The following is a 15,718-nucleotide window of genomic DNA, read 5'->3' as shown; positions in this document are numbered from 1 at the left end:
TGTCACCAGAGGGTGTATTCATTAGGAACCAAACAGAACCACAAACGGAAGCAAATGGAACAAACGGGGAGGGGCCTAACAATTTGATCTGTAGAAACTTCTTGCCATTGGACTAAAGGTGTGTGGGGGCGTGTCTGTCCCCAGGTGCCGTGTGCCCCCCCCATCGCCCTGTGGGTGGACAATAGAGTGACAGTGATACCTTGTTTATGTCAGAGATGAGCTTGCCCTCTCTGGGCATGTACACCTTCTGGTTGTTGGCTCTCATCTTGCTCTGGATGGTGAACAGCAGCACTTCCAGGTTGCCTTTCTCTGTGAACCTGAGGAACACCAACACAGCCAGGTCAGACACCTAACCTACCATGGAATACGTGCAGTTATGATTCCAACCTGCTGGAAAATGTATATCTGTTCACTTGAGATTTATGTTCTAATCTAGAACATCATCCCAGTTCTTAAATTCCCCCCAGCGGTGTATCCCCGTCTTACTTAGGGGGTTTCTCCACGGTGCGGTAGGTGTTGAAGGCTTGCAGCTGGTTCTGCACGGCGCTCAGGGAGTTGGCCAGCTGACGGTCGTTCAGGGTCAGAATGGTCTGCTCGATCCACTGCAGCAGCTCTGACGCCAGGCTCTCATAGTTCCCAACCAGCTGGTCAGCCTCAATGGCATAGTCCAGCACCTGGGAGGGAGAGAAGGGGTAAGATGGGCCCCAAGAACAGTAACAGGCCCACACACACAGCCGTTGTACCCCACCTTGCCAACCCTCTTGCCCTCCACAGCCAGGGCCTTCATCTTGGAGAAGTAGTGGTAGTAGGTGGCCACGTAGGTGATGATGGACTTCTCATCCGGCTGGTCAACGTTGACATCTGGAAAGAGAGACAGCCAATACTTCAGCACTGAAGTACATTTACACTTGATCCTTTCACTGTGCTCCACATTTCCTCTCACACACTTCTGCATGCACATACAGACAGACACGCCCCCACACACACAGACAGACACGCCCCCACACACACAGACAGACACGCCCCCACACACAGACACGCCCCCACACACACAGACAGACACGCCCCCACACACACACACAGACAGACACGCCCCCACACACACAGACAGACACGCCCCCACACACACAGACAGACCCGCCCCCACACACAGACAGACACGCCCCCACACACACAGACAGACACGCCCCCACACACACAGACAGACACGCCCACACACAGGCACGCCCCCACACACACACACACAGGCACGCCCACACAGACACACACACAGTCGCCCACACAGACACACAGTCGCTCACACACAGACATGCCCACACAGTCGCCCACACACAGACACGCCCACACACAGACAGACACGCCCACGCACAGACAGACACGCCCACGCACAGACAGACACGCCCACGCACAGACAGACACGCCCACGCACAGACAGACACGCCCACACACACACACACAGACAGACACACCCACACAGTCGCCCACACACAGACAGACACGCCCACACACAGACACCCATACAAGCTCCCATCTCAACCCAGTCAATTAAAACTTAAACACAAGGTGCTCTTCTCTAAATCTGCCCTGATTGATGGCCCTGGAGCGTTGCCAACCCCTCACCATGTATGGACTTCCTCTGTGATGTCAGAGGGCATCATTAAGCCCTGCCCCGTGTCCAGCCAGACCACACGGCACCTATTCTCACTTAAGCTTTAATTCATTCCAGTAATCCTCCCTCCCCACACACCACGTCCAGCTATCCCGGTACAGGACAGGAGCACAGTCTTGGTGGCCATTAGCCATTGGGGGAAGGCAGAGGGCACACACAACTCAACCCATGTCTCAGAGCTCTGACCATACTCACCTTCTGGGTCCAGGAGTTTGGTGAGGCCCAGCTTATTCTCTGCTATGTTGAAGGCATTCTGGAGGTTGTAGTGGGCGTTGGACCGCTTCAGGCTGTCAAACTCAATCACGTCCGGTCTGGAAGGGAACACAGGTGTCGCTTTTAATGAAAGGAATCGCATATTTTCTGAACAAAAATATAAAACCCAACAAGTGTTGGTCTCATGTCATTTTAGAGAATTTGGCAGTACGTCCAACCGGCCTCACTACCACGTGTAACCGCACCAGCCCAGGACCGCCACATCCGGCTTCTTCACTTGGCGGGATCGCCTGGGGGGGGGGGGGTATTTCTGTCTGTAATAAAGCCCTTTTGTGGGGAAAAACTCAATCTGATTGGCTGGGCCTGGCTCTGCAGTGGGTAGGCCTGGCTGCCAAGTCAGTGGGCCTATGCCCTCCAACACCCACCCATGGCTGCGCCTCTGCCCAGTCATATGAAATCCATAGATTAGGGCCTAATGAATGTATTTCAATTGACTGATAGATAGCATCTTTATCAACATGTCACCATGATTCTGTGAGTTCTACGGTAAGTGTGGACCATGTCAACGTCGACATTGTTTCTTCAGAGCAGTTCTAATCATCCCTTCCACTCCCTCAGCTCCACTTTGAATAGGATCAGATATGAAAAAAGGGCAGTGACAGAATTTACATGATTGCCTTGTAGCACATTCAGAGAATATTTCAAATCTGCTCGTACTTTGAGCCTCAGGTGAGAAATAAAGAGTCAATGATGAGAATAATACATTGTCTTCCATTTGTTATAGAGTTGTAGTCATGTTAAGGCCAGACGCTCTCGAGGCCCGACGCTCTAGAGGCCTGTCTCCCACTGTAACGCAGTAGGAGCCACCAGCAGTGGGCAGCGTTGAGTCACCCAGGCATGGCCTTGCATGCTAAACCAGTGGGGTTTTATTTCTGTTATCTAGGTCAACTTATTCCAATTTATTTGTATCCACTTATCCAAACTGTAGTGGGTTTGAAAAGAGGGTCAAACCCAAATAGAGAACGGGGACACAGTCACCCCAGGGAGGTTGTGTGCCATAACAGGTAGCCTCTTTCTCAAACGCACTGCAAGTAAAACAGGCTACGGTATTGGACAGACTGATTATATCACAACACACACAAAGCGTGTCAGGTGATGGACAATGTCAGCGCCTACTGTTGAAATGAGTGACTGAAGCATTTCATACAGTGCGACAGGCCACATTGACAAAGGGGAAGGGCGTTGACCTGTGTTTGTGCACGATGGCGTTGAAAGCCAGGCCGTCTCTCCAGCTGGTGGTGAAGTTGTGAACGTTGACGTTGGGGTACCTGCAGGGACATGGTCACAACTCATTAATCATCGACACAGTACCTAGGCTATTTTGATGTTGACAAACCGAGAACATGGGACGATAAGGTTCCATATGCAAAAATATGATTCTGAGATAATTGGCTTTAAAATCGCCGAACCCTAATTCATTTGAACGGTGTCAGAAATGTTTCTTGTATTCTTTTGAACTGAACATGAATTGTGGTAGTTCGAGTACTATATAAAGTGGACAACACTGAACAAAACAAGGCTATGTCAATATCTACATTTTGAACCTTATAGTCCCAAGCTCTCGAAACCCAACGTTCTTCAAATCTCTAATCATTTCACTTCTATCATACATTCACATTGCTTGCACATCCTTGAACATGTCTCGCTCCCCCCTCTCACTCTCCCCCTTCTCACCCAGCGGTCTTCATCTGGCACCAGAGAAGCAGGGCCTCTTTGGCAGACTTCTTCTCCTTGTTATCCCCAGTCTCCACACTGATGTCCTGGATCTGTTAGCAGAGCAGAGTACCCTCAGACACACTGCCTACTGAACACTTCAGCCAGCTCTCTCTCTCTCTCTGGGTAATTCAAACTTCACTGAAATCAGTCTCACATGCAGCTTTGTATTAGGTTTGATGATAAATCTCAATCCAATCAGTCTAACAAGAGAGCAGAGATTAGGGCCGATTCATTAGAATTTTTTTTGTAATTATGTAATTATTATGTCTTTCTTTTTTTTTAAGGAGAAGAAAAAAATTGAGCGCTGAAATATCATTAGAATATTTACATAATCTGAAACCACAGTCGTCCCAGAATACTACAGAATGGTGGTTTAGTTACGTTTCTTAGGGTCCCCATTAACTCCACATAAATTGTACAAATACATGACAAAGTATGGAACAGTAAGAACGATTCCATTAAATTAAACAGAGTAATAAAGGAAAGACACCAAGAGACAACAAAAATACGATTTACACATTAGTCATATACAGTTGAAGTCGGAGGTTTACATACACCTTAGCCAAATACATTTAAACTCAGTTTTTCCCAATTCCTGACATTTAATCCTAGTAATAATTCCCTGTTTAGGTCAGTTAGGATCACCACTTTATTTTAAGAATGTGAAATGTCAGAATAATAGTAGAGAGAATGATTTATTTCAGCTTTTATTTCCTTCATTACATTCCCAGTGGGTCAGAAGTTTACATATACTCAATTAGTATTCGGTAGCATTGCTTTTAAATTGTTTAACTTGGGTCAAATGTTTCAGGTAGCCTTCCACAAGCTTCCCACAATAAGTTGGGTGAATTTTGGCCCATTCCTCCTGACAGAGCTGGTCTGAGTCAGGTTTGTAGGCCTCCTTGCTCTCACACGCTTTTTCAGTTCTGCCCACAAATTTTCTATAGGGTTGAGGTCAGGGCTTTGTGATGGCCACTCCAATACCTTGACTTTGTTGTTCTTCAGCCATTTTGCCACAACTTTGGAAGTATGTTTGGGGTCATTGTCCATTTAGAAGACCCATTTGAGACCAAGCTTTATCTTCCTGACTGATGTCTTGAGATGTTGCTTCAATATATCCACATAATTTTCCTTCCTCATAATGCAATCTATTTTGTGAAGTGCACCAGTCCCTCCTGCAGCAAAGCACCCCCACAACATGAAGCTGCCACCCCCATGCTTCACGGTTGGTATGGTGTTCTTCGGCTTGCAAGCCTCCCCATTTTTCCTCCAAACATAACAATGGTCATTATGGCCAAACAGTTCTATTTTTGTTTCATCCGACCAGAGGACATTTCTCCAAAAAGTACGATCTTTGTCCCCATGTGCAGTTGCAAACCGTAGCCTGGCTTTTTTATGGCGGTTTTGGAGCAGTGGCTTCTTCCTTGCTGAGCGGCCTTTCAGGTTGTCGATATAGGACTCGTTTTACTGTGGATATAGATACTTTTGTCATCTTCACAAGGTCCTTTGCTGTTGTTCTGGGATTGATTTGCACTTTTCACACCAAAGTACGTTCATCTCTAGGAGACAGAACGCGTCTCCTTCCTGAGTGGTATGAAGGCTGCATGGTCCCATGGTGTTTATACTTGCGTACTATTGTTTGTACAGCTGAACGTGGTACCTTCAGGCATTTGGAAATTGCTCCCAAGGATGAACCAGACTTGTAAGGATGAACCTGACTTGTGGAGGTCTACAATTTCTTTCTGAGGTCTTGGCTGATTTCTTTTGATTTCCCCATGATGTCAAGCAAAGAGGCACTGAGTTTGAAGGTAGACCTTGAAATACATCCACAGGTACACCTCCAATTGACTCAAATGATGTCAATTAGCCCATCAGAAGCTTCTAAAGCCATGACATCCTTTTCTGTAATTTTCCAAGCTGTTTAAAGACACTGTCAACTTAGTGTATGTAAACTTCTGACCCACTGGAATTGTGATACAGTGAATTATAAGTGAAATAATCTGTCTGTAAACAATTGTTGGAAAAATTACTTGTGTTATGCACAAAGTAGATGTCCTAACCAACTTGCCAAAACTATAGTTTGTTAACAAGAAATTTGTGGAAAAACGAGTTAATGACTCCAACCTGAGTGTATGTAAACTTCTGACTTCAACTGTATACATATTCATATTTTCAGTACAGTTAAATTAGATCTTTAGATAGAGGAGAGACGCTGTGTTCAGCAGTTGTTTTAAGTTAAACTTGCTTTTTGCCTGAGTAACCTTTGGTGGCAGAGCATTCCATAACAGGTGGGGTTGAGGAATAAAACAGGACTGGGCAGGGATGGGTGACCCAGGTGGGGTAGAGGAATAGGACAGGACTGGGCAGGGTGGGGTGACCCAGGTGGGGGTGAGGAATAGGACAGGACTGGGCAGGGTGGGGTGACCCAGGTGGGGGTGAGGAATAGGACAGGACTGGGCAGGGTGGGGTGACCCAGGTGGGGGTGAGGAATAGGACAGGACTGGGCAGGGTGGGGTGACCCAGGTGGGGGTGAGGAATAGGACAGGACTGGGCAGGGTGACCCAGGTGGGGGTGAGGAATAGGACAGGACTGGGCAGGGTGACCCAGGTGGGGGTGAGGAATAGGACAGGACTGGGCAGGGTGACCCAGGTGGGGGTGAGGAATAGGACAGGACTGGGCAGGGTGACCCAGGTGGGGGTGAGGAACATGATAGGACTAGGAAGAGTGGTGGAGGTGAGGAACAGGGCAGTACTGGCCAGGGGGTAATATTCACATGCACCCTCTACTCTCTAGCATATAGAAAGGCATTGTATAGAACATTACAAGGATTCACACGGTACCTGGAAGCGAAGGATGATGGTCCAGATGAGACCCAGGGTGAGGCGGTGGTTCCCATCCACGATGTCGTGGGAGCCCATGTTCTCCAGGTGGACCTTCTGCTCCTTGAGGAACTGCAGGGCCTTGTCCACGTTCTCCAGGCAGTGGATACGCATACGCCCCTTGGTGGGCTTCGGCTGGAGAGAGACGGGAGAGAGTCAGATTGTGTGAGAGAGTGCTGGAAAGAGACATGGATAACAGAGAGGGAGAGGAAGGGCGTACAGGAATGAAGACAGATTTCATGTTCAGCACGGTGGAAGGCTCAAAGGAGGAAAAGAATGAAGGTATGAGAGAGGGGTTTGTTCAGGACCAACAAGGTGAGTGATGGGTCAGGGTTAAGGTCAGGGTCGGGAGTCAGGAGGACAGAGGAAGTGTGAGTTACTGACCAGCTGTTCTCCTGACAGCACCTCCAGCAGGCGGATGAGCATGCGTCCATCTCTCAGGTCAGTGTACAGGTCCCCGATGCGGCATGTCACACGGCCCAGGTGAGAGTTCACCCACTTAGTGAAGGTTTTCTTCTGCACCGCTTCGCGCTCATCTGGAGAGGAGAGCAGAGGGGAAAGGTGGGTTACAGCAAGGGTAAACCAATCGTAAGCCAGCTCATAGTGACTGGGAAGCAAGTGGGAAGTCATTCATTGCTTCGTAATAACCTACGTCCAATACGGTCAGCCAAATACATAGAGGGGATGCAATTTTTCGCAAGACAAACACTGATGTAGTCGTATAAGGCCATTCAAAAGCCTGAATCACCCCTCAGACTGAGACTGATGACAGGGTCAGTAACTCATGGGGACCTGAGCTCCGGTACGCAGCACTTCATTTCACAGATAAGCTATGCCATTAGGTCATTGGGATCGTTGAGTTGACAGCTTTAGCAGAAGGTTCTTTAGGCCCCTAACTGAACCTACGTGTCTGGGCCGCCTCCGCCAGTCGCCTGGGAGAGTCTGGATGGGAGACCGGCCTGGGAAAGCCACGCTAACGGCTCACAATGATGCTAAACAAACACACGCCCTGGGTGAAGGAGGGTCAAGGAAGACAAGATGAAATGCGTTGGGTTTAAAAAAGGAGAACACGTCACTATAACGTTTCGGGAAGATAAAAGGGGACACCATGAAGCAGTGGCAGAGATATGGAGCAGGAGGAGTAAGACGCTGAACCTGCCTCCAAACAAGGTGACCTCAATTCTAGGTCACATGGTCTGTGTGAGCTAGATCTAGTCTAGGGCAGAAAATATCATTACAGTCTAGTAGCTATGGCACCCCACACACGTAATAAACAAGGCAACGCCCACCCCCCTTGGGTCAACAGATATTGCGTGTGACTAACACATTCCAGGCAATTACTATAGCTCCCGCCTAGGGCCGATCATTGCAAATAAATGCCGGATCTCTATGGAAAGATGCATAATTCAAGTTTCGTCAAAATTGGGCCAGCTGTGTCTGAGATATCGCGGGTGACTTAGGTAAGAAACGAACAGACGGAAACAGATCCACAATCCCTTTTCCGATTTCATCATGGGACATAAAATAAACTATAAAATGTAGATACAACGGAATAAAATCAGATGAACTATCCTGCGGCTGCGAGGTAAAAAAGCAGATGATTTCTGAAGCGGTGTGAAATTGGCTGTAGTAATTAAGGTGAAGATTAAAGCCTCTTCAAATCCTAACAGAAAAAAAGTAATGGCTTCACAATCTTAAAATTCGCCATGTATAAAAACCAAAGCCACGCTGCTGCGTTTCATGTTGTTACGGAAAGCGTCACACTATCTCCAAGACCCAGTGAAATGGATCTCCATGTGAGAGAGAATTTGTGTGAGATACAGAAGGGAAAGCTCCGGGTGAGATGTCCCACGTGTGATATACGCAACACTCCTCATGCTATTGGACTATATTCCTTGTGACCTAGGCTCAGGTTGTCTGGCAGAAAATCTCTCCTCAAGGCAAAGTTACGTCACATTGTGACTAGGGGCTAAATGACTAGGAAGCCAGTTCTCCATCTGGCCAGGACGCTACCCTGCTGTCTCACACCTCACCCACCCCTGGAGCAGGAGGTCCATTAGGCTGAGCCGGGCACCACCTGGGTCCAGGCTAACAGCTCCCTACGCTGGGGCGAGGGACAGAGATAGGCAGCACCACGTCGCCTGGCCAGTGGCCTGCTGGTGTCCTGCCCGATGACGGGCACAGCGACCGGGCCGGGGAGCAGCTGGCTGCTTGGCAGAGCGATGGTAATCCTGAGCTGATTTATGGCAGTACTTGAAGGATTAGGTGGCCACTTTACAAGGTTTAAGGAAGCCCCCCTATCCCTGCTGAGGATCCCTTCAATCAAACGCTAATGGATTTTTTCAGGAGAGGAGGGTGGCGGCGGGAGGGAGGGACATTGACAGGGAGGCAGAGAGGGCCAGCAGCAGGTCACTCCGAGATGACAGCCTGCAGACTTGCCAGCTCCCTTTGGGTGACGCTAGGATGGAGTGAGGCATGGGTGTACCCTTTTAGGGAAGGAGGCGAGTTTTCAACTTGAAACGCTCTACATGTATTCATCAAATACCATCTCAGAGAGTCTGGCTGTGGCAGCCGTTTTATTTATGTAGGGTATAAGAGGTTGGCATAATGAGTTAGGCCTGGCTAACTCTATAAACATGACTCTACACTCTTACAAACTTCAAAAAGACCACACGTCAAATATTACAAACTTATCTTTTAAACCATTTCATAGTAGATATATATTTAATATGCCCAAAGGCTCTACTGTGGAGTATAATGTAAGCTCCTCGCCAGTCTAAGCAGCAGCCTATTGTTGGATGAAATTGTTGGGTTCTACAGTAAGCAGGATTACTTCTAATGAGACGGACTGAGGTTTGCTCTCATCAGACCAGATACAGGAAAGCCCAAGCGATAATGGCGGACCATTAAATCTAACTGAACCCCTATTTAAAGAGCACGTCCCATGACATGCTAAACGTCTTATCTGAGGGGGAGAGCTTAGTAAGAAACCTGTTCAGCGAGTTGCTGCCCTGAAGTCACGCATGACAAAACACAACTAAAACGTTGACTGTCCCATGTCAACTTGAACCCAGGACACCAAATAAAAATGGACCCATTCTGGAATATATCTATTTTTCTTTCAATACAAAGTAATAAGCAAAAATCCCCAGCGTGACCACTCTGCCCTTCTGGTTGTTGACGAGGAAATCTGCTCCAGCTCACCCAAATTAAATTCCGCTAAACCCCTCTGAGCTTGACCTGTGACCCCTTTGAAGCAGCTCTGACCTCCCCTGTACCCCTCTACTACACCTGACAAGGACTGAAATGTTACTTCTCCCTCTAGAAACATGGCTAGGGGGTACAGGCGCTGCAGTATGTCACTGTTTGACGGGCTGGGATTATAATGGGATGTTTGACATCCATAAATTGTTAAACAAGAGATAAAGAGAGCAATTAACAATTAATGGAATTCCATGGCTGTGAATCTGGCTGCTCATGCAACAGAACACTTGCTCAAGTTATCTGGGACTCGGGAAGAGATCTTCGGGAGGCTCGAGTGTGTGTGTGCGTGCGCTTGCGTGTGTGTGACAGGAACCAGTGGTTGTTATCTAGCACAAAAAGGAGAGGATAACCTCCCCCTCCTGGACTGAGTCTGTGCCTGGATCCTGGCAAACTTGACAGCTTCAGGGTCCCGGGCCAAGCCTGGCTGGAGTGGAACAGACAGACAGTGGCCTTCACTTCACCTCAGTACATGATCATCGGCTGTTCCAAGTGCCATTCCTATAAATCCCCATGATGCGTGTTGATAGAACAAACAATCCACAGCTGAGAAGGTGAAAACTTGAAATGGCGGAAATGAATGTACTCTGCAGAGAGATCTAAACAAGGTCACTGTGAAATACAACTGTCAGGTGGGGGCCGAAAACACTCAGTCGGAGCACAGAGCGAGAGAAGGGCCACGTGTGCAATGCAGTGCCAGTGGTGACCTGTTTCATCAGGATAGGGCTGCTTTGCAATGCAAAACTGGGCACAGTACTATACACACACTCAAAGGGAACAATCAGTTCAAATAAATGGTCCTCATAGGCTAATCACCTCCAAACAAAGTGAGGAAGAGCCTTTCTTCACATTTCTATTTTGTTGGTATTTCACCCCCTTTTTCTCCCCAATTTCGATCTTGTTGAAATCAGACTGCAGGCGCCCGGCCAGCCACAAGGAGTCGCTAGAGCGCGATGAGCCAAGTAAAGCCCCCCCCCCCCGGCCAAACCCTCCCCTAACGACACTGGGCCAATTGTGTGCCACCCTATGGGATTCCCAGTCACGGCCGGATGTGACACAGCCTGGGATCGAACCTGGGTCTGTAGTGATGCCTCAAGCACTGCGATGTAGTGCCTTAGACCACTTTCAGAATTGAATTATTCACAGGAGTGTTCCTGTAGAATGGCCATCATAAATGAATATGTTCCATGGTCTGGGTGGATAATATATTACTGTCTAACTGTGATACTGATACATAAGTCATATCCAAACAGCTAAAACATACTAAAAGTGCTGCCCAGAGGTGTGCTGCAGTAGAGTGAGTGGTAACTGAATGTTATAAAGTGTTATAGAAAGAAGGAAATTAAAAACATGAATCATTCCAGCCAACAGCATTACAGCCTCTCTCAGGGGGATGGGTCAGAAACAACGACTGTCTGAATAACAAAACACAGAGGATGGCCACTCCATCTGGACTCAGTGCACTGCTGGCCAGTTAAGGGGGGCAATGTAAATAGTCAGGTGGCCATTTGATTAATTGTTCAGCAGTCTTATGACTTGGGGGTAGAAGCTGTTAAGGAGCCTTTTGGTCCTAGACTTGGCGCTCTGGTACCGCTTGCTGTGTGGTAGCAGAGAAAACAGTCTATGACTTGGGTGACTGCAGTCTCCAGTATTTATGGTGCAGTAGTTTATGTGTCGGGGGGGCTAGGGTCAGTCTGTTATATCTGGAGTATTTGTCCTGTCTTATCCGGTGTCGTGTGAATTTAAGTATGCTCTCTCTAATTCTCTATTTTTTTTCTCTCGGAGGACCTGATCCCTAGGACCATGCCTCAGGACTACCTGGCCTGAATACTCCTTGCTGTCCCCAGTCCACCTGGTCGTGCTGCTGCTCCAGTTTCAACTGTTCTGCCTGCGGCTATGGAACCCTGACCTGTTCACCGGACGTGCTACCTGTCCCAAACCTGCTGTTTTCAACTCTCTAGAGACAGCAGGAGCGGTAGAGATACTCTGAATGATGAAAAGCCAACTGACATTTACTCCTGAGGTGCTGACCTGTTTCACCCTCTACAACCACTGTGATTATTATTTGACCCTGCTGGTCATCTATGAACATTTGAACAACTTGGCCACGTTCTGTTATAATCTCTACCCAGCACAGCCAGAAGAGGACTGGCCACTCCTCATAGCCTGGTTCCTCTCTAGGTTTCTTCCTAGGTTCTGGCCTTTCTAGGGAGTTTTTCCTAGCCCCCGTGCTTCTACACCTACATTGCTTGCTGTTTGGGGTTTTAGGCTGGGTTTCTGTACAGCACTTTGTGACATCAGCTGATGTAAGAAGGGCTTTATAAATACATTTGATTGATTGATTCTGACACCGCCTAGTATATAGGTCCTGGGTGTCAGGAAGCTTGGCCGCAGTGATGTGCTGGGCCGTACGCACTACCCTCTGTAGCGCCTTACGGTCAGATGCTGAGCAGTTGCCATACCAGGCGGTGATGCAACCGGCCAGGATGTTCTCGATGGTGCAGCTGTAGAACTTTTTGAGGATCTGGGGACCCATGCCAAATCTTTTCAGTCACCCGAGGGGGAAAAGTGCAGTGATTTTTGCGATAACATTGATGATTTGACTGTTTTATGCAGTGATTGGTCAAATTTGCAAGCTCTTGCATAATATGCGGGGAATGACAAAATAAAAATGCCATCGCAGAATCCTAGACGGACTGAGTAGGTTCTTGTCAAGGCTCTATACTGAATGACACGAGACCGTTGCTGTTGTGAAAGGAAGTTGCACCTTTTCCTGCGTTACAGACTTTGCAATAAACAAGCTGAAGGGACAACAACAGAAATACTGTTTCATCATCACCATCTACCAACAAACACAGTGTTCCTCCAAGGAGCTCATGACTGTGGAAAGAAGATGGCAGTGGCAGCCACACCCTTCAGCTAGATTGCAGAGACAGATAGCCAGTAACAAATTATAGTGTCTCGTGAGCACACCCCCCTAAAAACTAAAACAATTGGTGGTAAAAGCATCTCTATAGTTGAATGACTATTCAGCCAGAAAAACAATGACAAGGATGAGTAACAGGAGTGTGATACGTTTGGGATTGAATCTGGATAAAAACCATTATAAATGCTAGTCATCACGTCCACTACCTCCTCATCTCCCGGGGCACCAGAAGCAAAGACACAGGAATGACAGAATATGAGACATGTCCACAGCTACACATCAGTCTAAAAACCCTCCGGCTGCTATAACTCGCTCTAATTCAGGTGTGAATAATGACAGTTCGAGGTGACATTTTACAGCCGCAAAAGCATTTTCTTTCCTCTCCTTTTTTTGGACCCTTGAGAAGCCCCTGGCTTAGGTGAATGAGTGTTGGGTTTCATAGGCTTGTGTAACAATGGAGGTATAACTTACTCTCCTGCTCGGTCTCCCCCCCCGTCTTCTGCGTGTCTGAAGGCTTGACAAAGATTGAGAGGAGTAGGACAGTGGGCTCCCGAGTGGCGCAGCGGTCTAAGGCACTGCTAGAGGCTTCACTACAGACCCTGGTTCGATTCTAGGCAGTATCACAACCGGCCGTGATTGGGAGTCCCACAGGGCGCCACAATTGGCCCAGCGTCGTCCGGATTAGGGTTTGGCCGGGGTAGGCCGTCATTGTAAATAAGAATTTGTTCTTAACTGACTTGCCTAGTTAAATGAAGGTTAAATAAAAAATAAAAGATAGGCTTGGCTGTGTGTTTGTCAGTCAGACAGTCAGCAGAAGCCCATTAAACACACAGATCAAATATCTGCGGCTTAAGGACGGTTATGGCCTGGACTTGACACACAAACAAGCATTTGTGAGTGCACTTACACACGTATGCATATACGCACAAACACAGGAAAATAGTCAAATTCCCGCTCTTATCAACCGAACATCCCTGGTCATCCTTACTGCCTCTGATCTGGCAGACTCACTAAACACACATGCTTCATTTGTAAATGATGTCTGAATCTGGAAAGTCACATATTAACATTAGAACAGAAAGACTTATCTCCCGACACTATTCCCGACTCAGAAACAGATGAGGTTCAGTAGATACTAGCTGTACTGGGAGACTTGGAGTCAGGAATAGAGAAGTCTTCCTCAAGGCCCAGCCACAAGGTTCTTAACCCTCACCGTTGTCATGGACACACACACACTTCCTAATGACTCAAGGTAAACACTGATAGGATAGAAATATATGGCATTACACCACAATAATGGCTTCCACAGTTCAGAAATGTCAGAAAATATCATTTCCTCCTCATAGGACACCACAGCCTCACTGACAGTGCTTTTTTGTCATGGGTCTTTGTGAGAACATCTGCCATGTCACATACCCCCCACCTCCTCTAGGGATCATACCTGCCCTGGCGCTCCCAAAAAACAAACCAGTAATAATAGCCGCTTCACTCTCGGTGCTGCTTCTCTCTCACACAACAAGAGCCAGACAATAGAGTGTGGTTTTCCCTCATAGCTGAGCGTGCGGTTACCTTTCCAGAGGTAAGCCGGGGCGCTGCAGAGGGAGCCTGGTCAATGAGCCACCTGAGGTGGATTACACTGCTGGGAGGGAGGGTGAAGGGGGGGCACATTCCTCCTGATGCTGGTCATGTTGTGACAGCACCCAGCCCTGCGGAGGAGGAGGTAACAGGGTGCAAACAGAAACCAGGCTCAACCCTTCCCTGTCCCACTTCTCCTAATAGCAGACCCAGTCAGGAGGATACAGACATCTCTGCTGTGTTTGCTCATCATACACAAACACTTAATCAGCTGTGTAAAATGCTTTAACTTAAAAGCATAGTGTATTAGAACAAACTGTACCACAATCCTGTCTTAATGACTCAAAATCATCTGCATTAAAGTGTGTATGGGTATTCACACGCACTATAAAGTGTGTATGGCATTCACACGCACTATAAAGTGTGTATGGGTATTCACACGCACTATAAAGTGTGTATGGGTATTAACACGCACTATAAAGTGTGTATGGGTATTAACACGCACTATAAAGTGTGTATGGGTATTAACACGCACTATAAAGTGTGTATGGGTATTAACACGCACTATAAAGTGTGTATGGGTATTAACATGCATTATAAAGTGTGTATGGCATTCACACGCACTATAAAGTGTATATGGTATTAACACGCACTATAAAGTGTGTATGGGTATTAACACGCACTATAAAGTGTGTATGGGTATTAACACGCACTATAAAGTGTGTCTGGGTATTAACACGCATTATAAAGTGTGTATGGCATTCACACGCACTATAAAGTGTGTATGGTATTAACACGCACTATAAAGTGTGTATGGTATTCACATGCATTAAAAAGTGTGTATGGCATTCACATGCAATATGAAGTGTGTATGGTATTCACATGCAATATAAAGTGTGTATGGTATTCACATGCAATATAAAGTGTGTATGGTATTCACATGCATTATAAAGTGTGTATGTAAACAATGTACAAAACGTTAAAAACACCTTGATTTTGAGTTGCGCGTACACAGATTTGCAGATGTTATCGCAGGTCCAGCGAAAATGTTGTGTTTCTAGCACAAACAGTGCAGTAATACTTGGTCTGTGGTTGTGAGGCCGGTTGGACGTACTGCCAAATTCTCTAAAACGATGTTGGAGGCGGCTTACGGTAGAGAAATGAACATTCAACTCTGGCAACAGCTCTAGTGGACATTCCTGCAGTCAGCATGCCAATTGCACGCTCCCTCAAAACTTGAGACATCTGTGGCATTGTATTGTGACAAAACTGTACATTTTAGAGTGGCCTTTTATTGTCCACAGCACAAGGTGCACATGTGTAATGATCATGCTGTTTAATCAGCTTCTTGATATGCCACACCTGTCAGGTGGATGGATTATCTTGGCAAATAAATACATTTGTGCACAAAATGAGAGA

The 15,718-nt window shown here is 47.2% G+C and overlaps 1 protein-coding gene across 5 annotated transcripts in view; it reads right to left on the bottom strand.

Annotated features, from left to right (window-relative positions):
- Positions 1–15,718, bottom strand: part of LOC139537068 (spectrin beta chain, non-erythrocytic 1-like) — an 84,719-nt gene that overhangs the window by 16,943 nt on the left and 52,058 nt on the right. For all 5 annotated transcript variants that reach the window (XM_071337929.1, XM_071337930.1, XM_071337932.1 and 2 more), the window contains 8 exons: positions 6,922–7,073; positions 6,499–6,672; positions 3,617–3,708; positions 3,130–3,210; positions 1,865–1,980; positions 749–861; positions 487–674; positions 200–317 (listed from right to left, as the gene is read on the bottom strand). In XM_071337929.1, the coding sequence (XP_071194030.1) occupies positions 200–317; positions 487–674; positions 749–861; positions 1,865–1,980; positions 3,130–3,210; positions 3,617–3,708; positions 6,499–6,672; positions 6,922–7,073 (1,034 nt within the window). The remainder of the gene's footprint in view (positions 1–199; positions 318–486; positions 675–748; positions 862–1,864; positions 1,981–3,129; positions 3,211–3,616; positions 3,709–6,498; positions 6,673–6,921; positions 7,074–15,718) is intronic.

Source organism: Salvelinus alpinus, chromosome 13 (genome assembly GCF_045679555.1).
Source record: "Salvelinus alpinus chromosome 13, SLU_Salpinus.1, whole genome shotgun sequence".
In the NCBI taxonomy this organism is placed as follows: Eukaryota; Metazoa; Chordata; class Actinopteri; order Salmoniformes; family Salmonidae; genus Salvelinus; species Salvelinus alpinus.
Note: the sequence above shows the minus strand (reverse complement) of the source record. Positions and strands in the feature narration are given on the sequence as shown.